Source organism: Centroberyx gerrardi, chromosome 23 (assembly GCF_048128805.1).
Source record: "Centroberyx gerrardi isolate f3 chromosome 23, fCenGer3.hap1.cur.20231027, whole genome shotgun sequence".
In the NCBI taxonomy this organism is placed as follows: Eukaryota; Metazoa; Chordata; class Actinopteri; order Beryciformes; family Berycidae; genus Centroberyx; species Centroberyx gerrardi.
In genome coordinates this window covers 8,063,139-8,085,995 of record NC_136019.1, presented here as the reverse complement: position 1 = coordinate 8,085,995, position 22,857 = coordinate 8,063,139, and the positions used below count along the sequence as shown (strand labels likewise).

Here is a 22,857-nt window from a genome sequence, read left to right as displayed (position 1 = left end):
TATTTTAAATCACATCCATTACAAAATACAGATTTTGTGTGTTCTCCATACGCATCAGAAACTGGACCAGTGTAAATTAGCCAATTGTGGAGCCATTCACAGTGAAGCAAAGAAGAGAAGAATAATCTGTCTTTACATTATTTTGTCATTTCTAAATGTTCCAATTAAAAGAGTCGAGTTTGAAGTCTGTCCTCTCTCCTGTCAGAATTGCATGGGAAAGATCACAGCTAACAATGTTCTCTTTTCTAAAAAAAAAAATAACTCAGTAACTTTTACTCTTTAGTCTTTGAGTAGGCTATATTTTAAATGAGCTACTTTTTACTTTTGCTTAAGTAAATGTTTACACTGGTAATTTTACTTCTAGTTAAGTAAAATATCAGCAAAGTAGCAGTACTTGTACTTGAGAAGGACTCCTCCACATGGGAAACCCGTTGCAGTGACAGAAACCCGACACCGGGCGGCAGTACCGCTCAAAACGCACGGGCACGCACGGACCTCACAAACATGGCGTCGCCCATCGCCAGGTTCGTTTCCGTGTCTAGAAAAGTGGGAAGTTGTCTAATAAATTCTGTTTTCATCACCCAGGCGGCGGCGTGCGTCCCCAAAATGGACACAGGCAGAGAAACCAAGGTTTGACGCAGATATTTTTGGGGGGTTTGTGGTTCATGTCACGCTGTGTCATGGCTCACTCTGTCAGTAATAACACTGTCAAAACAATACCATGCCTTCTGCTGCTGCTGTTGTGATATTCTTGTAGCTAAATACGCATGGTTAACACATTTTACTGCGGTACCGTTAATGTTTAGAATGACTGACTGCAGTATTGTTGCGCTACACAGTATTAGATAATGTTACAGATATACATACTGCCATTATCGATATGATGCTGGTCAGTAGCTACAGGTTGTCAGGTTGTTACATGTGTTTTTGTTTCATAACAGCCTGCTTTCTCCTCCTCAGCTGGAGTTTGCAGTACAGATGACATGTGAGAGCTGTGCAAATACAGTTAGAGCGGCACTGGAGGGTAGACCAGGTAAAAAAATAAACATTTACAAGGCTTACTACAGTATTGTAGTAGTATTATATAGTATAGTAGTTAACAGCTGAACAGACAAGACCAGATGAATTTCCTGAATGGATAATAAGGTTCAACTTAATTTAACTGTAATAAGCTGTTTTCCTGCCTGGTGTTGACTATTATTCATGCTTGCAGTACCATCTGAAAATTGACTGAATTTTATAAAATCTGTCAATTAAAATCACAAGATGTGTTCAGGGTGAAGACTTCAATTTAAAAAATGTAGTGAGCTACAACAACTGCTACATTTGGAGTTTGTGATTAACATTTATTTGCAATGTTAAGTAGGCTATGTTACTAGTCCAGTTCCTAGTATTTGACATAGCAGAGGATCTCAGCGTACAATATCAGTTAGATCTTATCTGTCATGTGGTTATTATGAGTGCCCATGGTTATTGGACTTGGAGATGCAAATCAAATCAAATCAAATCATTATTCACTGCACTTTACACTTCCCAAAACAAAGCTACTGCATGTCATGTGTGGCTACAGGTTGAAAAGGAGAAAACTGCATTGTCATAGTGTGTTTGCACAAATTCAGGATAACCACAGGGCCTTAAAAAGCCAGAACATGGCTTAAATTATCCAAATTTAGGGCCTTAAAGAAGTATTAAAATGCTGAAGTATAGTCAATATTATTTTTCACAATGCAGTTTCTTTGTGCTTCATGTCCACACTTAGATGAATACAGAAGAGAGTTAGTTGTACAATAGACCAATGATCCCAAGAAAGTTAATATTAAATTCAATCCCAGGTAGCATTAAAAAGGTCTTAAAAATCTTTTATTTGGGTTTCTGAAACCCATAGATACCCTGATGTTGTTCTGCCTCATTTGTTGGTATATATGTCTGCATATTTGTGTGTTTCTGCCTCTCTGTCCACCTGCATGTGTGTCTGTGTCTGTCTGTTTTGTGTGTCTGTGTGTGTTAATGTGTGTGTTAATGTGTGTGTTAATGTGTGTGCAGGAGTGAAGTCGGTCAGCATCGATGTGGGGAAGGAGGAGGTGTTGGTGGAGTCCGCTCTGACCAGCGCAGAGGTGCAGGCTCTGATAGAAAACACTGGGCGCAGGGCCGTACTGAAGGGCATCGGAGGATCGGAGCAAGGTGAGGAACCACAGGAGGTGTGTGTGTGTGTGTGTGTGTGTGTGTGTGTGTGTGTGTGTGTGCGTGCTTGTATTTCTGTTCAAAGGATGAATCTTGGGTAAAAGAACAGTCTATTACTTATTACAAGGTCCCCACGGGTCCTTGAAATCCTTGAAAGTTTGTGAATTTGAGAAAAAAAAATCAAGGCCTTGAAAGTTTTTGAAAATAGACATAAATAGACAGGGGTCATTGAAAGTGCTTGAATTTAGAGAAGTTGTTGAGAAGTGTTCACACATTCAATCAATTGTTGTCTGTGAGCTTCAGTAAAGCCTGCGAGTTCTCATTATAAAAATTCTCAGTATTGTAACAGTAATTAACCTTGATCCGTGTCTCAAACTATGCCGTGTTGGGTCCCTGAATTTGAGGGAATTGGGCCTGGAAAGTCCTTGAAAAGTCATTGAATTTGATGTTTAAGAAGGTGTGGGAACCCTGTTATTAATTCTGACTATTTAAACTCAATATGGAATCCTAACATGCATTTTAATTCATGGAGGAACAACAAAATTTAGCCTAGGATGTGACGAATGTCTAGGAGGTCAGAGGTCAGGCTCAGCTACCGAGCAGCGTCCATGCAGCTTGAAGGGATTCAGTGTCTTGCTCAAGGACACTTCAGCGGGGCGGCTGCTTGCTGCCACAGGCTTGAACAGGGTGTCGCTGTATCTCTGTATCTCTTTATCTCTGTGACAGACCTGGGTGCAGCGGTGGCCATGCTGGCCGGTGTGGGTGCAGTGCAGGGGGTGGTACGCTTCCTCCAGCTGTCCGAGGAGCGCTGCCTGATAGACGGGACCATCGACGGCCTGGAGCCCGGGACCCACGGCCTCCACGTCCACACCCTGGGCGACCTCACACAGGACTGCCTCAGGTGGGACACACACCACTGTTTCTAAAAAATATACCTGTCTTATCCGCCTAACTCACAAAGCCGTAGATTCACCTTGTCAGGTACGGTCACTTCTCCACCCACAGAGTGACAAATTCAAACTTAAAGGAATAGTTCACCCAAAAATTTAAATTGTGTCATCATCTACTCACCCAGATTGTTAGTCCATATAGAATAGTTAAAATAAAACAAATAAATAAAAGCAGTAGTAAAAGCAGTAATAACAGCATAATGTTACAAAAGACTTGCGCAAGTACAACTTAAAAATAAAAGGCACTAGTAAAATTAAATTTACAAAGGTTGAATGTTATAAATATTAATAAATAGATGTTAAATCCTTGTGTTTATAAATTGTGTCTGTGGTAGCAGTCTCTGAGGGTGGAGGTGTGTATGTCACAGTCTTTGATATGTGTGTGTGTGTGTAATAATAATAATAATAATAAACTTTATTTATATAGCACCTTTCAAAACAATTGTTACAAAGTGCTTTACAATAAATAAATAAAAGCATGGAATAAAAACACTAGAAAAAGCACAAATAAATAAAATGGAATGAAAATCATTATAAAAAATGGCTACAGCAACAAGAGTTGTGTCACAGTCCTTGATGTATGAGTGTGTGTGTGTGCGCTCACAGTTCTTGTAATCTGTTCTGTGGTTGGGCGGGGAGGGGTGTGATGGAGGCCGCAGCTCTGGGAAAGAAGCTGTTCCTCAGTCTGTTCCTCAGTCTGTCTTACCGTCCTGAACCGTTTGCCGGACGGCAGCGGTTCAAACAAGGAGTGGCCGGGGTGTGTGGTGTCTCTGATAATGCTGCTAGCCTTCTTCCTCAGTCGACTGGCATAGATAGTGTCCAGGTTTGGGAGCTCCATCCCGACAATGCGCTGGGCCGCCTTCACCACACGATGCAGGTCATATACAACACACATATATAACACATAGGGAGTTTGCCAGCACGACTCCGTAGCAGCCTTCTCCAAAACAACTGAAGTCAGTGGGGACCGGTTCTTTAGAGTTCCAAAAACATTAAAAAAATACCATAAAGTTACTCCATGATAATAGTTATAATAATTCAAGTCTTCTGAAGCCAAACAATCACACAGTGAGTGGAAAAGCCCGATATTTACACCAGTAGAGTTGCCTCATTTGGATCTAGCGTTACCGTTTTGGTCTCTGGTCTGTTTCCTAGCTGTTGCAGCTTCTCTCCCCAGCGTCGATATTTAAAAAATGATCCGAGTGAGAGGTCTTCCCTGATGGTTCAGCAGAGAGAAGCCTGTAAGACTCAGTAGGCGGACATCATTGCGGAATACAACCGTGGCTTTTCACAGACTACCTGCATGATCCAGAGAGGCTCCGGCTAATCGCTGGATGTCAACTTCTCTGTTAAATCCCTCTGTGTATTCCGGCTGCGTAGTGAATTACTGTCCTAAAGTCTGGATAATAAAAACAGAATTACCTCTTCTCTGCAAAGAACAGAGGTATGTGAAATAATTTACATGTATAGTGTAGCCTGTTACTTTATTGCGCCTGTAAATTACTGAGGGGGCGTGTCGTTCCCGTCAGATTTCAGAATGCATCTACTGCACAAAGTAGGCAATTTGAAATTTATAAATCATATACAGATATGATTTATACCGTATATGATTTAGCGCCAAGCAGGCTGGTGAAAAAAGATGACTATTCTGCGTGATGGGGATGCTTTTGTGTGTTTTTATTGCATCCTTTATCTTGTCTTGTTCTGTGCTTTTATGTCTCTCTATTGTCTCACCACATTGAATTTCCCAATGTGGCATAATAAAGTTTATGTAATCGGTAACACTTTACAATAAGGGGACACTAAGTTAAGGGTTAGTTAATGCTTAATAAGGGTTAGTTAATGCTTAATAAGGGTTAGTTAATGCTTAATAAGCATTAACTAACCCTTAATTAACAGTTAACTAATGTGTAATTTACTAATGGTGTTCATGTTAACTAAGGTATTAATTTATACATTATTTAATAGTTTATAAAGATGACTATTAAATAATGTATAAATTAATACCTTAGTTAACATGAAAACCATTAGTAAATGATTACCAGACACATTAGTTAACTGTTAATTAAGGGTTAATTAATGCTTATTAAGCATTAACTAACCCTTAATTAATGTACCCTTATTGTAAAGTGTTACCATGTAATCTAATTTTTAACTCGCCAACGTTTGATCTTTGTCCTCTCTCATCTCTTTGGTATAAAGCATCACAGACCGGCCGGGTTGGTAAACATGAGCGTGCTGTGTGCAGTTTACTGACGTCACTTTACAGGATTTCTGCAAATCCTGTAGCGGTTACCTCTCGCTGCCAACATGAGAAGTTGCCTAGTGCAGCTTTAACCAGAGGAACGCTCTTTGTTTTGGCCCTCTGCCCTGTGGTCGGTCCCCATGTGACAAGACTGTAGTTGGTTTTTTTGTGGACCTTGTTCCTCAGGGTGTGGTATAGTTTACTCTACAGTATTTGGCCCCGGGTTGAAAAAGTTGAAGTTTAAAAATGCCAGGCAACAAAATGCAAAACGATTTATTGTCTCAAAGGAAATTCAGCTTGCAAGGGCAGCACAGAAAACAGCATCACACACAACAAACGACACATTCAACAGCAAACTTAGACTATTGACTGCTGTATGAAATTGACCCTGCAAGATATCTTATTTCTATTTACATATGAATAAATGACATTTCATTTTCTACCAGAAAAATGAAGAATGTGTTTTTGACATTATATCTTTTACAGTTGTGGAGAGCACTATAATCCCTTTGGAAGACAACATGGCGGACCAGGAGACTCTGAACGGGTACGGCCAAATCTACTTCTTAGAGCACTGTAAAAGACAATTTATAAAAAAAAAAAAGAAAAGAAAACATTTATGGTACAGCTTACTTGCTACATGCTCTGGATCAGAATGTATGTATGATTATTTAGAAATATGAACAAGTATATAATACCTTCTATTAAAACGATGAGTACAATCTGCAAGCAGCGTTTCACAAAATCATTCCTGAGATGTAATTACATTTCAAAAGAGGTCAAATGTAAGATGTGAGGGCCAAATTTGGCCCGTTGTTACATTTTCAGTACAACTGTGAAGCAGTATTTTCCGGTTTTGATGTTATATAATGTGTCTAGTGTATTTCTGGCTATGCTTCAGTGTTATTTATACAGTGTGTGTGTGTGATCACATCATTTTTGTACAGCATGTAGGTGATTTGGGGAATATTGTTGCTGGACCAGACGGCAGAGCCTCATTTAGACTAGAAGACCCTCAGCTAAAGGTAACACACATGCACACACACACACACACACACACACACACACACACACACACACACACACACACAGCCACATTTGACACTAGTGGTTAAGTCAGGTGACCGTACTGACTTCCACTTAGGCTTAGGAAGCAAAGCGCTCGTAATTCTACACCTAATTTCTAAAACACCTTGAGACTGCGGGTTTTAATTTCCTCTTGACCGATCCCTCGGCCCCCTCGCTGCAGGTATGGGATGTGATTGGTCGATCGCTGGTGGTGGACGCAGGCGAGGACGACCTGGGTCGAGGCGGACACCCCCTCTCCACACTGACCGGAAACTCTGGGGACAGGTGGGTTCATGGAAATTAGGAGAGAGAGGTCGAGGCTGAGGTGATAGGAGAGGTGGGAGATGTAGTCCGTGCCAATAATGCACTTGATTTCAGCTCCTGTAGACTGTATTTATTTTATTTTATCTTTATCTAGCCAGGATATTATCAAGATTATAAGTCTTTTTCAAGAGAGACCTGGTCAAGAAGGGTAAGATCATGATAAAGATGAAATCAGTATATGAGCACTCAAAAGGCTGTAGTCAAATGTTGTTCCTCATTCATCCATTGTTCCGTCTCTTCCTCTCTCTCTGTAGGCTGGCCTGCGGGATCATCGCTCGATCGGCGGGCCTTTTCCAAAACCCCAAGCAGATTTGTGCGTGCGACGGGATCACGCTGTGGGAGGAGCGAGACAGGCCGATCGCCGGGAAGGGACGGAGCAAGGCCAACGCAGAGACGCCCGCAGCACACCTCTGAACCCCCCCCGGGAATGAAAAGAGGGTGTCAAAGAGAAATGGAGAGGGGACGTTTGTTGACAGAGGGTCAGAAAGGGAGAGAGGGGGAGACAAAGCACTGAAGAAGAAGATGTTGCCAGACAGCTGGACAAACGACCAAAGAAAAGTGTCCTTATTTCCTTGAATTTTTTTCCACTGATACTGTGAAATGCATTTGCTCTCTGCCGCAGCTTCCTTTGTGGATTATAAAAGCACTTAAGCAGATTATAACACAGTTTGGGACTTTGCGAACACTCCGATTAGCTAGATGGTGTCCATTAATATTGTTTTATGTACAGTATAACCAGACGCCTGACACAGCTTGTTTCATCACCATCTATATTGATGCGGCAGGAAGATTTGAGCAATTCATTTGAGTTAAACACTGGCACATAATCTGTGGCTTGAATAAATGGGCTTCAAGCTGCCATTAAAATGTCCAAGTTAATTATCCAGACTCCTGAAAAGAGTAAGGAGTAAAAATTCATCCCTGATGTTGGTAACCACAAAATCCACCCTCCTATTCTCACATAAGGCACCGGATAATTCATAACATCCAGAGGGAAGCTGCACCACACTATATTGTATTTGAGCTACATCCATTCCTGCCCTAGTCTGTTCTTTTTAAATCCATAAGGTGGTGTGAGCGACTTGGGTAAGAGAGGTTAGAGAGAGAGAGAGAGAGAGAGAGAGAGTCAAATTCCAGCCCAAAGAGAAAGGGCAAGAGGGGGTAAAAGCGAGCGAGGGGCGAGCCTCAAAGGATTGCATGGTCAGCTGTCTTTCCATCATGGAGTTTCAGTGTAGGATTCCCCCATCGTTGCCGCGGCAGCAGCCACCTTCAGCGCCACACAATACAGCAAACCGAAACCTTCCTGGACATTTTACGCTATCGATCCTCTATCGACTTTTATTGTCAGAATTTAAATCTGGGACGATGAAAGTATAATAATTGGATAATGTGTGAAACTTCTACCTGCTGACACTTGATATTTTTCTTCCTTGATGAAGAGATCAATATTGGGACGTTGTGTAATTGTATTGCTATGCGACAGTGTAATATTTGCTTTTTTTTTGCTATTTGCTGTAAGTTTTGCATTGATTTTGCAAAGTGAGCGTCTGTCTTGTCCCGGTGATGCCTGAATAAGCTTACTGAACTTTCCTCCAAATGTGCAGTCAGTGTCCGTTCCATGATTTTGCATTTGAAGAGTTCCACCATCTTAAAAAAAAATGACACCCACTCTCCTATATTGATTGATTGATTTTGTTTGACAGATTTTAAAATATATATAAGTTTGACAGCCTTTAGGCCACAACCACACACACATATAGTGAAATTGTATTGTATGTAATTGAATTTAACACTCAATAAAGTCAAAAAAAGACTTATTTCCATTGTGGTCCTCGTGTTTGACTGCTGGCAGCACATTATGGGTTTAGTATTGAAGTCAGGAATCATCTTCAGACATTTGCTTATAAAATAAAACATTTTTTTGATGACTGAATCATTTACGTTTTTCAAATATTGCCTCATGAATTCCAGGAAGCAACCCCCCCCCCCACCCCACCACCCACCACCACCCCAAACGAATACATACAATTGAACCCCATGCACTGTATTATGCTCTGTTCTAGCTGAAGAACCGTGTCACAGCATTTCATCAACCCCCATAATTACATTTACTCACTTGTTGCTTCCCCCCCTCCATTCAAACGCAGTTACCCTTTGAACCCTGCGGCTTTGCGCTACCCATTATGCTTCCAGTATCTCTTTTAATGTATTAAACGGACATTGTGCTCTGGCTGTGTACGTACTGTGTGTGTGTGTGTGCGTGCTTGAGTCATTTCATGTGTCATTTTGTGAGGATTCAGCAGCATCCTCTGGGTGCAGCACCCTCCCCCTCCGCAGCCTCTCGAGCAGAATGCCCGACATTCTAACAAACGGAAGCAGGCGCTACCATTTTGAAACACAGCACCGCTTAGGTAAGATGGTAGATCCTCTTTTTTTTCGCCCTTTCTTCACTATTATTCTCATTCTAACCGTAAGGGACACGTTTAATTGTGATTCGTGTTAATGTTCAGGTTTGTGTTTGAGTGATAAAAGACCGATGGAGTGTGTCGTCGCGCTGGAATCACTCGGTGTTGCACTGTATTCATTCCTGTGCGGAAAAAAAAATGTGATTGTCCGTTGTTACATTGTATCGATCCCGTGCCTTTTTGTTCACGGTTTTGCCACTGGAGCGAGTATGAATAATCCTTCTTGAATGTTACAGCGTGTATTAAATGTTTATGTATCATTTTAGACTAAAATGTTCGCCTCGGGGCTTGTTTTGTTAGGACACACAAGCGAAACCAAGCATCCCCGCTCGCCATTCATATTCACGGGAAACATGTGGCCAAAACATTTAGCCGTTAAACGAGCGTAACTCGTGTTTTTTCGCCCTCTTTGTGTCTGGAAATGGCTTGAGCAGGGAAATGTGTTTACTCAGCTCCGTGCTGCGTCATCAGAAAACCAGCTTTCCCCCTGGTGATGCCTCAGATGAACCCAGTTTCAATGCAGCAGCCATATGCAATGGGGGGGCACACTCAAGCAAACGGCTAGCTGCTGTTTTAACTTGTTTCCTATATGAATATCATCTGCAGCTTTGTGTGCATGTTGCGCCGAGCGCGGCCGCCGGGCTAAAGCCTAAACCAGAAAATAGAAATGTCATTCTCTGGTGTCGTGTTCCACTTTGCCCTTTGGTTTACAGCCAGACGTTTAGGTCATTCAGGAAGAGAAAAGGTGTTGACCGACCTGTGGGAGCACTGTGCAGTTTGACCTGCAGATTAGAGGCTGGTGGGGAAATACTTGCTGGAGATTTAGGGCAACTGTGCAACGAAAAGGGGCCATTCTGTTTCATGGCATTCTTGAAATTCTTCTTATCACCATATTTGTCATGGGAATTGATATACAGGGATCCATTAGAAAATTATCTGTGTAAGTAATTGTGTGCTTAAATGTGCTACACTTACATAAACCATTACTTATTGCTCTCACTTGCCAGACTTGGTGCAAAATGCGCTTTTTCCCCTGGCTGTTTGCTGTGTATGACTGTGACTCATATGACTATTGTTCAGCTGAATGGAAAGCCAAGGTCTCTTCTTGAATACAATAAAAATCCCCCATCAAAAAAGTGCATTTACTCTATGATTGAGGCTGGATTTATCCTTTCACTACTGTTATTCCTGGAGTAGAGATGATCTTATCCCTGAGACTCCAGTGGGCAACACCCCCCCCCCCCCCCACCCCACCCCCCTCTCTGTTTTTGCATAATCTGAGTTAATCTGGGTTTATCATGGTGTGAGTAGCCAGCTCAGCTCGCAAAGATGTGGTCTGTGTGGTATTTAATTTGTGAAATTAGAGCTTTAATCTGGCTGGTTATTCATGCACTCAGATCCCTTATCAAGAGTGCAATATTTATTACTGCAATTTACAAATAAGATGTGCAGCATTTATTTTTCTTAGAGTGAAAGGCGGAAGCTTTACTGAAGTTATTCTACTGCTCTGCTGAATCCCTAGATTTGCATGTTGGAGAAATGGAGAAAGTCTTTTTATGCAAACTTAGCCTTTCCATAGCGTCAGCGACACCCCTCCCCCACAGACAATGTTAAGCACTGAACTAGGAGTTATATAGAAAAAGCTGTGTCAGCTATGTCCACATGTTTTGCAATTCCACCCCAATATTCAGCAAAGACACTGCAACATGACTCTTTGTCCGTGTCGTGCAGCCCTCCCCCCTCTCCCCGTACCATGCAGACTGCCATAGAGCCTAAGGTGTGGCGTTGTCTGCGCTCAGTCGTTGTTAAAACTGTGACAGCAGATAGTTGCATCCTGTAGTTTATCTCCTCGCTTATCTCTCACTGCAGTCGAACTCATCCCTTCCTCGCTCCTCTGTGTCTCTGCAGCGCCATGGACAAGAGCAACACAGTGAAGCTCTTTGTGGGGAACTTGGCGTTGGACACCACCCAGGAGGAGCTGTCGGCCATCTTCGAGGCTTACGGCCAGGTGGTTAGCTGCAGCGTGCTGCGACAGTTTGCCTTTGTCCACCTGCAGGGCGAGGGCGCCGCCGAGCGCGCTATCCGGGAGCTCAATGGACGCGAGTTTCGTGGACGGAATTTGGTGGTGGAGGAGTCGCGAGGCAGGCCACTGCACTCCACCAAGGTGTTTGTGGGTAATCTGAGCGGGATGTGCACCACCGAAGACCTTCAGGAGCTGTTCCAGACCTTCGGGAAAGTTCTGGAGTGCGACAAGGTCAAAGGTGAGGCAGGACTGCGAGTGACATAGTGAGTTGTTGGCTGCATTTGAATTGTTTTAAAATGGTCCACTTGCTCCCAAGTTGTCCTCAAATTCACTAATATTGTAGAGCTAGTCTATGAGAGAAGATTGAATTTGACAATATTGATCCAATAGAGTTGTTGAGAGGTTTGGAGGGCCTAAGAGTGCCTGTAAATGTTCTACATAGGTTTAATAGCTTTGCCATGTGACATGTGATATACCAGTGTAGAGTTCTCAGTGCCGAGAACAAGATCCACTCCCATACTGTAAAGACATAGCATGCAAAGCAAACAAACAAAAATATATGATTCACCTACAAACTCTCCCTGTAATCTATTAATATTTGATGATAACATTGATTCAATTCAAATTCAAAGATCTATTTCTCAGTGCCACAATTGGACAAAGTGGTTCCTTTATGGCTGCATTCATACTTTAATGTAGAGTAATAAGGAGTATGAGTGTGTGCCTGTGGCATGCCGCTGTGATCCTAACTGTTGTCCCTGCGCTCAATGACAGCCAGGCATTCCTCTTCCGCAGGCTATGCCTTCGTTCACATGGAAAACAAGGAGGACGCGCTCCAGGCCATCGAGGCCCTGCACGGCACCTCCTTCAAGGGCCGCCCTCTGTCCGTGGAGCTGTCCAAGGTCCAGCCCAGCAAGCAGACGCCTACGGGGAAAATCCCCTGCGTGAGCTGTGGGAAGCAGGGTCACTACGCTGGGGAGTGCCCAGTGGGGAAACCCTCCCTGGAGCAGTACCAGAGTCAGGCAGCCGTTCTGGCTGCCGCCGCCGCCGCAGCCGCCGGCCTGCCGCTACAGGTCCAACAAAGTGTGCACAATTCAGTCTACAACACCTCCACGTTTGATCCCACCTATGCGGCTCTGACCGGGCTCACCACTGGCACACGCACCGACGGCAACCCAGTGAACCCGGCTGTTTACGGTGCCCTCGCCAGCCAGGTGTACGGTGCCAACGTTGCCAATCAGCTCTACGGATCGGTGGCCAATCAGGCGGCTCTGACATCAGGCGCCACGCAGATGTACAGCTCGATGACCCCTAACATCTACGGCCAGGTCGCAGCTACTCCTGCTGCGGCGGCCGCTGCTGCTGCAGCCGCTGCCTACAGCACTCCGGTTTACACCCCAACTATGGCCAATCACCCAGTCTATTTGGCCGCTGCTCCTGGAATAGAAATGCCAACAGCAGCCGCGGCAGTCAACCCAGCCTACACCGTATCTCCAGCGATATACGGCGCCGCCGCGCCGGCCTATGCCCATATAGGCGCCATGGGAGCAGCGGCAGCAATGGGAGCAACGGACCCTACGACAGCCATCTTTGAGGCAGCCAGGCAGGCGCATTACTTTGCCCAGGGCCAGCAGGTTCTGGCCGAGCAGCAGACGGTAGCTGCCGCGGCAGCAGCGGCGGCGGCCAAGTCAGGCGAGAGAGACCGCAGTCCCCTTCGGAGGTCGGCGCCGCTGCTACCGGACCCGGTGATGAAGCCATTCATGTACCAGAGAGCCAAGCCGCGCCGGCCCCTGCTCCCCACGCCGGCCGGCCGAGCAGCAGAAGAGGCAGCGGAGGCCGCAGAGGACCCCATGGCCAGGTAGGAGATGGCCTCCGATTCCCTACCTGTCTCCCTCTCTACTTTTCAACTAAGTAAACAAAAAATACTAAAGCTGAGCAGAATTCCCACAACAACAACCCTAATGTGTGGTTTCTGCTAACTTCAGGGATCTAATTTTTCAGGTTTTTACGGGCTCATTTCTCATGGCAGATTCATGTTTTCCTGCGTTTTCCCTGCTTTTTGTTTACTTGACCACATCCTTGTTACTCCCTCTATGCCAAGTACCACCATGAATGCCCTCGCTGTCCTCCTTCCTCTGCTGTCCTTCCCTCTCACTCCCAAGTAACTGTGGATGACTAATAGTACTATTACCGAGTACTACTAGTACTCTGTAATCTCCCTGTAGCTCTCATACATATAAATCCTTTTCTCTGTCTCTCTCTTTCCCTTTCCTGGAACTATGTGGTGCACAACCGTAATGCGCTCCTACCTAAACCCTCCTCTCTCTGTCCCTCCCCCTTAACCCGTCTGTCTCCCCTATTCTCCCCCCCCCCCCCCCCCACCCGTTCCTCCCTTCTCCCAGGTACTACGCGGAATACTACCAGCAGCTGCAGCAGTACCCCCAGTTCCAGTATGCCTACCCGCCCCCCAGCGCGGTCACAGCCCTCACCGGCATGCCGGGGGTGCCGACCGTGCCCACTGTCTCCGCGATGTCCGCCCAGCCGGTAGCCACGCTGGACGCCCTCAGGCCAGTGGTCCCCACCGCTGCGGCAGTGGCAGCCGCCATGGCCGCGCCCAGGGTGTATGAGCCGCCGTTGCCGCCGCCCACGCGCAAGGAGGCCATCCTCCGCCGCCCCGAACTCTCCCTTCACACGCCTGAGCCCCCCTTCCGATAGTCGCACACAACTCTCTGCCCCCCCCCCCCCCCTCGCTACCCCGAATCCCCATCCCCGACCCATCACCTCTTCCTCCCCAAACCCCAATCTTGACCACCTTACAGCGGCTGTGTGTGTTTGTGTGTGTGTGTGTGTGTGTGTGTGTGTGTGTGTGTGTGTGTGTGTGTGTGTGTGTGTGTGTGTGTGTGTGTGTGTGTGTAGGGGCTCTAAGTGTGCTGGGTGGGGTTTGACATTGGTTTAACCTGCTTTAGGAGGGACTTTGATCAACTAACCTTGGTCCTGATCGCTCACACACAGTGCAACCAAGACAGGAACAAGTTGCTCTCATCTGTTGTACGGGCATTCTTAGTGCTTCTCAGTTTTACTTTTTATCGTGCCAGTCAAGTCTCACACTTGTGCCAGTATTTGACTGACCAAGTCAGTCGGTTCATATGCCTTTATTTCCGCAAAACCAGTCATGATTTTCTAAGGCCAAATCTATGATAAAAGATTCATCAGCCATTCTCCTTAGGCCTAGATGATCAGTTAGGGCAGCTAATTTGAAACCTTTTTTGCCTTATGTTGAAGTGTTTAGATTTCTGATATGTTTACCTATCAGATGGGAAGTAAGATAAACATACATTGTGTACCGGTTGCATTGCATTGTGTCCAGCAGAACCAAGGTTGACGGGGGGTGGGGTGGGGGTGGAGGTCTGTGTTGAATGTGATGCGACTGTAGTATGAGTGTGTGTGAATGAGAGAGAGAGAGATGTGCGGGCTCCTAAGCTGTGATGACCTTGCAGCACACAAACGCAGCAGCTAAGACTGCGCCTTGCAGAAAAACCGTAAAGCACACATATGCGTACTGTAATGTATGTTTGGATTTCTCTTTGACCCTTCCCTACCTCCACTGTAACTAAGACACTGAAAGACACTGCTTCACCTCTCTCTCTTTAACTACAGCTGCCTACCTCTCACAATGAATTTCAGTGGAGATAAACAGGCTCTATTCTATTCTACTCTTCTCTACTCTATAAAGTTAATGCTTTGGTAAGCTTTCACCCAGTCAGCAGTTTATCTCCTGCCTCTCATAAAGGTTCAGCGTCAGCAGTTTGGAAAGGGAGGAGACACATTTTGGTGACATTGATTTCTGTATATAAATATATATATATATATATAGTCCTACTGTATGTTCAGAGGCCTTTTTACATAGTGTATGTGTTTTGTTTGTTTTCGTGTAGTTTAAATGTAATGCAAGTCAACCTGGGGTGCAATGAATTGTAAATGGAAATCCCCTTGTATGACTACTGAATGAGCTGTTTACAAATAATCGTGCTACTCTAGACTGCATCCTATTTAGAATCATGATAATATGTGATGAGCTCAACTATGTGCCTATAAGCTTTGAGTGAAGTGCATTTAGCGGAGGGATCTCCCATTTTTTAAGTGCTTTTTACAGATTTCTTTTTAATGGTGTTGGACAGAGCTTAGTAATCGGCTATGAACAAAGCACAGTGGAGCTTTCTCATGGACTCCTGTACGGGATTTGTTTAATATCATAGGGTTTTAACAAAGCCACAAACCGGGCCTCGCCTGCCTGACAATTTCCTAATTAGCTACTGGTTCAAGCAGAAAGCTAACGCCGATAGTACCAATGAAGTGAGAGATGGGCCAGTGTCTTCCAGTTACCCCAACTATCTTCCTTTTTCCATAAACCAGACCTGCTGCAAATGGTAGTTACAAAAAATTCTTAGCATTTGTTTTAATGCAATTGCAGGATGAGATTGGTGGGGTTTACTGCATCAGGACAATTGGGAGAGGGTTACAAAAGCTGTCATTCGCAGAGGAGTATACTAAATTGACTTGCAAATACTTGTTTTATTGTCCTATGTGGCAAACCCCACCCATCTGGTACTCCAGGCAGTTTAAAACAATCGCTCAGAGTTATTTGCAAATACTATTTGTCCACGGTCTGATGCACACACAGACACACCCTCTTAAATCACCTTACTGCCTCGCTGTTTCCCCTTCCCCTCTCCCCCCTGTGGTTTTTAGTGGTTAAGTGACTTTTGCATCTCACAATGTAATCTTTCTGTGTCGTATATACACACACACATACCAGTTGCATCCTTTGTAGAATTCTGTGGTTGCGAAATGTCTTGTTTGCCATGTCTGAGACCGTATTTTTTAGAGATTTTAATTTTGCCTTTTTTTAAGAAAAGACAAAAAGAAAGTAAAAACCGGCATGCTTTTTATTGAGAATATGTATACTATACACACCATTATAATAAAGAATGTTTGGCTGACTACTGTGGTAAAAGAAAGCACAAGGGTTTGGACATTTCCCCTTCTTCTTGTTTACGTTTTTCTTCTCCACTTCCTGTTTCTCTTGTGTAAAATGACCACCAGACCCTTTTGACTGGGGACCCAGGGGGAGACAGGTGTAGATGCTGCCCCAGCTTTGCTCTCTTTGGTCAGGGTAAGTCTGGGTTGGTGCTCCTATCTCTCTCCAGCCTCTCAAACTGCAAACAAGCAAAAATCTTTCACCATGCATTGTATTACAACAGCTTCTTACTGGTATTCTTTGCTTTATTTGGGCCATACTGTCTGTGAGAGGACCAAAAGAGGAACTATTTGAAAGAACAGGAAATATATTTCAGTATTTAATTCTGGTAAATGTTCTGTCCATCATAAAAATAGATACTAAAATATATTTATTGAGTGCAATCCCTCTGTACAGATAACACTCAGTCTGGCAGCAGTGGCCTTTTTACAAATCGACCACAAGTGGCAAGAAAGCAACTTAAATTGATTTTCACGCAGGGAGGGCATCACACACACACACACACACACGCAGTGAAATTACCCTGAGAGCTGGGGAGAGGCACACAGATAGAATGGCCTGGGTGCATTTTGATCTGTGGGGCAGTCCTGTGGCTGGGGTTGAGGGGTGTGCGTCTGGTCTGGTCTCTCCTTACTCCACCAAAACCTCCCCGTGTGTCTCTGTGTCCACTCTACTTCTAGACCTGCATGTGTTTAATATCTGTGCTCTGCCGCCAAAAGCCCGTGACAGTCCAGCCCTGACTAACTATCTCAACTGAATTAGGTCACCGTGCCATCTGGAACGCCCACTGTGCATCCGTGCGTGAGCGTGGCGGCGCGAGCCAGGGGGAAGACTTTTAGCGTGTGACGCCAGTGCAGTGGGAACTTGTTCTCTCTCTCTCCACCATCAAGGTAAATGAAAAAATACAAAACAAAACAAAGCACTGCCCCCCCCCACCCCCCCTTCCCCACCTGCCGCCCCTCCTCTGATTGTGCCTTGACCGAACACTCCTCCCTCCTCTCCTCCGCCATCACCACCTCCCCACCCCCTCCGTAGCTCTTCCTCTCCTGCAATGGCAGTGCCACACCTACAGCCTTGGGCTTCTCCTCAGTGTGGGGGGGTGGGGGTGGCGGGGGCGGGGGGGGCGGGGCTAGCAAACCCCCTCCACCAGACCAAGTGATCTGACTTGTCCTGTCTCGCATCAGCACAAGCGACGACTTACTGTGCCCTCTCTGTCTCACTGTCCCGCTGGTGTGTGTGTGTGTAGGGGGACTGAGGAAGTGTGTGTGTGTGTGTGTGACTTCTTTGGGTGAGCTAGTGGATAAATGGATGTGTGTTTGTGTGATCAGAAGTGTGCGTGAGAGAGAGGGAGAGAGTATGGATGTCTGTCGTATGTGTTTTTGTGTGGTGTTTCATTAATTGGTGTATTGAGGCTTGGCACATGCGGACTCCCCCCTCCCCTGCCCGCTAGTCAACTCCTCTCCACCGCCGTATTCGCCGCCCTCCCCTCCCTCCCCTCCCCCCCCCCCCCCCTCCTTCCCTCCTCTCCAAACCCTCCTCCTCCTCAACCACCCCCCTTCCTCCCTCTGCGCCTCTCCTCTCCGCCGTTCACACACAGCGCTTTCCGCCGCCACCGCCGTCGCCATCTTGGATCTGGGTTCGTGGCTCTGGCTCGGACTCGACTTTCCCCCGAACCACCCACCTGACCCCCGACCCCCTTGTATAACCATAGAGACCCGGGCGTGACAATGGACAGTGTATGTGTGGTGGCCCGCCGCCGGACACAATAACATTACACAGAGACTTCAGTGTTGGACGAGTCGCTTTGCTAAACTGTGACTGCTGGGTTTGCTCTACATGGCTGTGACAGGGATCTCAACCTTGCTCTTAGTCTCACTTCCATATTTCTCCATCAGATCTAAGCCGATAAACCAACCTCATGCTTTCGAGGTGAACAATGGCTAGTTTTCTAACCTTTGAGTCCCTCACAGCCTGTGCGCCTATCAGAAACGTCCTATAAGATAGGCCTAGGTATGAGGCCAGTCTGACCTGTAGATTCTCACCAATCTCAGGATTCCTATAGGACTTTTCTGGTATGGCAGCTCTATTCCTCTCATACTGGGATCAGCTGGACTGGCTGGATATGCGCTCTGACTGACGTGTGTGTATTATCTGTTAAGAATGTCCCTGTGTTAAGATAGCTAAATGCACACACAAACGCACACACGGGCGCACGCAGAGTGGACTGAGTTGTCCGGCATTTGCTCTGACAGCTGCGAGATGCGGTGTGGAGTCGAGACAGAAAGAGGGTGTGGCCTTCTGTCTGCCCAACCTGTCATACAAACAAAGGAAGGGAAGAAGAAGGAGGAGGAAAGGAGGGAAGGATGAATGGATAGATGAATTGATTGTAAGGTGAGTTGGTAGTGTAAAGGATCCTCTGTCCAACGCTGCTCCCTAACCTCACTATCCTGATCTTGGAGGACCATTGTGCTTGTGTCAAATTTTTTGATGAGGCAACAATGGGCTTGAAAGGGCTGCCATGACAGATATATTGGGCAATAGTGTAATTTAAACATGGCCTACTTATACTGGTTCCTTTTTTTTTTTTTTTTTTTTACATAGATCCTGCTAACACTGCTTCTCTTATGTGTCATCTTCCTGGATACACCCCACCTCTGTTTTCTAACAAAGTAGAATTCCACCAAAATTGACTTTTTTTTTTTTTTTCTTATTGTTATTCTGGAAAAGTATGTGGGGTTTTATTAGTCATGAGTTCCCAAGATAAAGGAAAATTCAATCTTGTGACAGCAACAAATTGCATTGCATGAGATGACAATTATACAACTAAGACAATTTTAGTAGAATTCCCCTTTAAACAATGCACCTGCAGAATGAGTAGAAACAGGGCTGAGTCCCTTTCTGGCCTCCACGATCAGGGCGTGGTGCTCCCAATAGTCCCCCCCCCCACCCCCCAAACCCCCCAGCTCCTCACTGAAGGTTTTTAGTGCTTGTGAGTCCGGGCCTCCTATGCTTGGGTGAATGCAGCCACGCATCTCTAAACCCCTGCTCTGTATTCACAGTCACACTCGTACTGACAGCCAAGCTCGCTGCAGCCTCCTCCCCCCTCCTCCTCACCCCGCCACCCACTCCCTCCTGCCTTCTGTGTTTTGGACAGCTGAAGATGTGCCGGCTGTGATCCAGATGCTCAAGCTCTATGTGCGCACATCTACGTATTGTGTTATTTTGATGGGATCCTGCAGGTTACATCTGTTATCGTGCTGCAGGTATCTGCTGAGATGTGCAGGCGTGTGCATCTGGAGCACAACCCCCTCTGCTGGTTTGAGCACAACCCATAGACCATATTGCCTTTGAGTTCGCAAACGGAGATTAGGTAGGTTTAACCCATACGAACATGACCATAACTATTCTAGCCTCACAACCCTATGAGCTACAGACTTCAGATAAGCATGCTAGAAAGGTAGAGTTTTGTGGTTACCTTACACATTACCTCATCGACATGTTTAGTAGCCACCAGAGGCCAAGTCTGCCTTTAAGCGGTGGTTCTTTTTATTAGTAGGACTCTGCAAACACTTAGTGTGCAGCAGTGCATTATGGGTTCTCACTGACTGCTGCTGCACCTCACCATTTCATTATGTTTACAGTTATCACTTCCTTTCACTCATTCAATTCCCACAGCTCAGTAGTAGCACAGTAATGTAGGCTACCTAATGGTAACTACACCTAGTTACACAGTAGCTAAGCTTCTCCAAGTAGGTTAATGGGCCAAGCCAAGTGTAGTTACATTTAAATGCCAAGTAATTATGATATAAATCATTCTAGTTTCCAAAGACACCTCAACACCCTGTGCAGCAAGGGTAACTGAACTATGTGTTTCCTCTAGAGGACAGAAATCTGGATCTGATCATTTCAAGGTCATTTGTTTCAGCACAAGATGGAAGGGGGTTTTAATTTGATGAATGTTAGATGAAATGTTTGAGAGTTGACATGCTTACTGTGAATGACAAATCCTGATATAACGGAAAATAATATTGTAGGCTTGTGTATGCATATATGCCTTTTCCTTGCATTTCTCAAAATGTCCTGAGGCGTTGTTCAGTCTGCATGAAAGTCACAAATAAATTAGTTTTTTTTCTGATAAAAAATGCCTGATTCTCTTTTATTCTAGTTGAATTTCTGCACTGTGACAAAAGCAATTTGCAATGCCATATATTTCCCCTGAGATACATTGTTGGGTAATTTGTAGTTCAATATATGCTAGTAAACAGTAAACAAAGAGCCTTAAACTACTGACTTACACATTTATTTTCAGCAGTGCAGCAAGGTAGTTTTAGCTCCTATCAGTCATTACAGTACATTAGTAGGCCCATGGCTACTTTTCTTGGAGGCTTGGATAGCTGTTTGCATATTGGAGAGCCTCTCCAAAGCATTTTTAAATGACTGCCTTTGTGTGGTGTAGACTCAGCAAATCACACGTCAAATGTTTTTGGTGAATCGCAGAGCTAATTCTTTGATCCTGCTTTCTGGAACACCCCTCAAACTATCCCAGGCCTGGGTTTGCCATTGAGTGTCACTAACAGCAACAGGTGCATCGCACAAGCCATAAAAACCTCTCTGCAACGAGGGGGCGTGATTGACGTCCCTTCTCCCCAATCACAAGCCCGCCTGCCCTGCCCCGGCGCCAACAGCCCCGCCCTTCACACCTTTTTAGGGTCAGAACCCGATACTTAGGCTGTCGGATCCCATACTTATTGGGGTGCGGTCACGTGTGCCACTTTTGACCAGGAAAGGAGCACCGGCCAGCAGGGTCTTCTGGTAGTGGGAGCACCACCTCCGCACAGGCACCTCGCACCAGTGGAGTCTGGTCTCTGCAGCCCCTCTCTCTCTCCCCATAGCGAGACCTCTCGTCCCAAGGAGGTTCCTGCACTCACGGCCCAGACAGTCGTCGTCGTCGTTGTTGTTGTTGATTAATTTTTCTTACTATAAGCTGAGGGGGACGTAAGAAGTCCTGACAGAGGCGGCATGATGACAGCTGTCGAAACCCAAATGAGTTACAACTCCTACACGGTCCAACATGAAGAGCACCAGTACATGACTCAAGAGGACGATTGGGACAGGGACCTGCTGCTGGACCCCGCCTGGGAGAAGCAGCAGAGGAAGGTAGGTTGGATTTGGAAACTCAGGAGAACGGGGTTAGTTGGTGCCACCGTGCGTAATTACGCACGGCTTGACCCATGCCCTTACATTATCAATGAGCGACTATTTATACATTAAACATGTCAGTGTGACAAATGGGTTGGTTGTCGGATAGAACGGGACCCCTGATTGTGTATGTAAAGTGTAAAACAGCCCAAAACGAAACACCAGGGAGTTTCGTCTGGCTTGGCCATTAGTTGTCTTCGCACCTGGCACTCCAGTCCTGCTGGAAGCTGTGTGGGCAGATATTTTAGGTCGTGCAACTTTCTCAGTGTTGTCTTTCAGTTACCCCCGACTGCCTCGCGAAGACTGTCTAAATATACCCTGCCAGTCTTCAGCCCACATCTGAATGCTAAGCTATAAAATACATTCGAGTTTTGTCTTGGTTCATCACCATCAAACCCACCTGGAACAACTCAAAACTGAGAGGCCGGGGATGTAGTGGAAGGAGGGTAAAAAATAAAAAAAACTCACCTAAAGTTAGTTTATTAGCTACTTTATGATTTGCAGAATAGAGTTTACCCGCCATTTTAGGTTAACATAAATATTTAGAGATATAAATTAACAGTATAGCCTACATCATCGCAAGTGGAATCAAAGTGATGTAAAATATACAAGTATTGGTTCTTTTAAGGGGAAAAAAGCATACATTCATTATTACTTATGTACTTAATTTGTGGTTATGTAGGTGGTGGTTTACTTTATATCACCGACTGGAGGTCACAGTTTACGTCACCGGTAGAGGCCTAGCATACATCTAACACTGACACTAGCTCAAATTAAATCAAATGCAACTCATGTATGAATGCAGCCAATGGATTTTTGTATATGCTAACTGTTGCATACTGTCTAAAAATGTTAAATACGTGACTACGAAGACAGAGGACGCGTCAAAATTGGACTTTTTACACACTTAAGCTAGCCCGGGGTGGTGTGAGGGGAGGAGGAGGCCAACCGTTGCCTTAGCGACCAGCTGGCCTTGTCGCGAGGACGAGCGGGACAGGTGCGTTTAATGAGCTGTCAGTGCTAAAAGTCAATGGACAGAGGTGACGTCTGCGGCACCTAAACTGGGACAGTCACACCACCACAATAATAGTCAATACAGTCTTATGACTAGCATAAATATTTACCTGATACACGCGCAAGCTGCCGTACATTACATTGTCCCCGTTGTCGTCATTGGTGGACGAGATTTATTATCCTTCGCTGGCAGGCAGGTAGGTTTAGGCTGGCTACTACTTGGTGGCCATGTTGGATATCCATTAGCAAAGAAATGACTGCAGTGCCTATTCTCAACCACAAGCTAATGAAGTACAAGCTGAAAATAGCTCCCAGGTAGATCATTTAGATCATTTATTATATAACTATAG

The 22,857-nt window shown here is 45.3% G+C and overlaps 3 protein-coding genes across 4 annotated transcripts in view; all 3 read left to right on the top strand.

The window, feature by feature from the left end:
• The first annotated feature begins 504 nt into the window (after positions 1-504).
• ccs (copper chaperone for superoxide dismutase) lies at positions 505-8,738 on the top strand. Its single transcript, XM_071918058.2, has 8 exons — positions 505-630; positions 961-1,033; positions 2,044-2,181; positions 2,908-3,082; positions 5,863-5,923; positions 6,324-6,401; positions 6,626-6,729; positions 7,023-8,738. Exons 1-8 carry the CDS (start codon positions 505-507, stop codon positions 7,180-7,182), a joined length of 915 nt encoding a protein of 304 aa, XP_071774159.2. The 3' UTR covers positions 7,183-8,738.
• Positions 8,739-9,145: 407 nt separating this feature from the next.
• Positions 9,146-20,401, top strand: rbm14b (RNA binding motif protein 14b). 2 transcript variants are annotated; one of them, XM_078291787.1, is made up of 6 exons: positions 9,146-9,179; positions 11,142-11,494; positions 12,031-13,114; positions 13,659-16,429; positions 17,057-17,184; positions 18,547-20,401. In XM_078291787.1, exons 2-4 carry the CDS (start codon positions 11,146-11,148, stop codon positions 13,969-13,971), a joined length of 1,746 nt encoding a protein of 581 aa, XP_078147913.1. In that variant the 5' UTR covers positions 9,146-9,179; positions 11,142-11,145; the 3' UTR covers positions 13,972-16,429; positions 17,057-17,184; positions 18,547-20,401. The 2 variants fall into 2 exon arrangements, with proteins under 2 accessions (XP_078147913.1, XP_078147914.1); XM_078291788.1 differs by having other exon boundaries at positions 13,659-17,184; positions 19,558-20,401.
• Positions 20,402-21,093: 692 nt separating this feature from the next.
• actn3b (actinin alpha 3b) overlaps positions 21,094-22,857 on the top strand; it is a 42,739-nt gene continuing 40,975 nt past the window's right edge. The window contains exon 1 of the mRNA XM_071918067.2: positions 21,094-21,451. Coding sequence (XP_071774168.1) covers positions 21,314-21,451 — 138 coding nt within the window. The 5' untranslated portion in view covers positions 21,094-21,313. The remainder of the gene's footprint in view (positions 21,452-22,857) is intronic.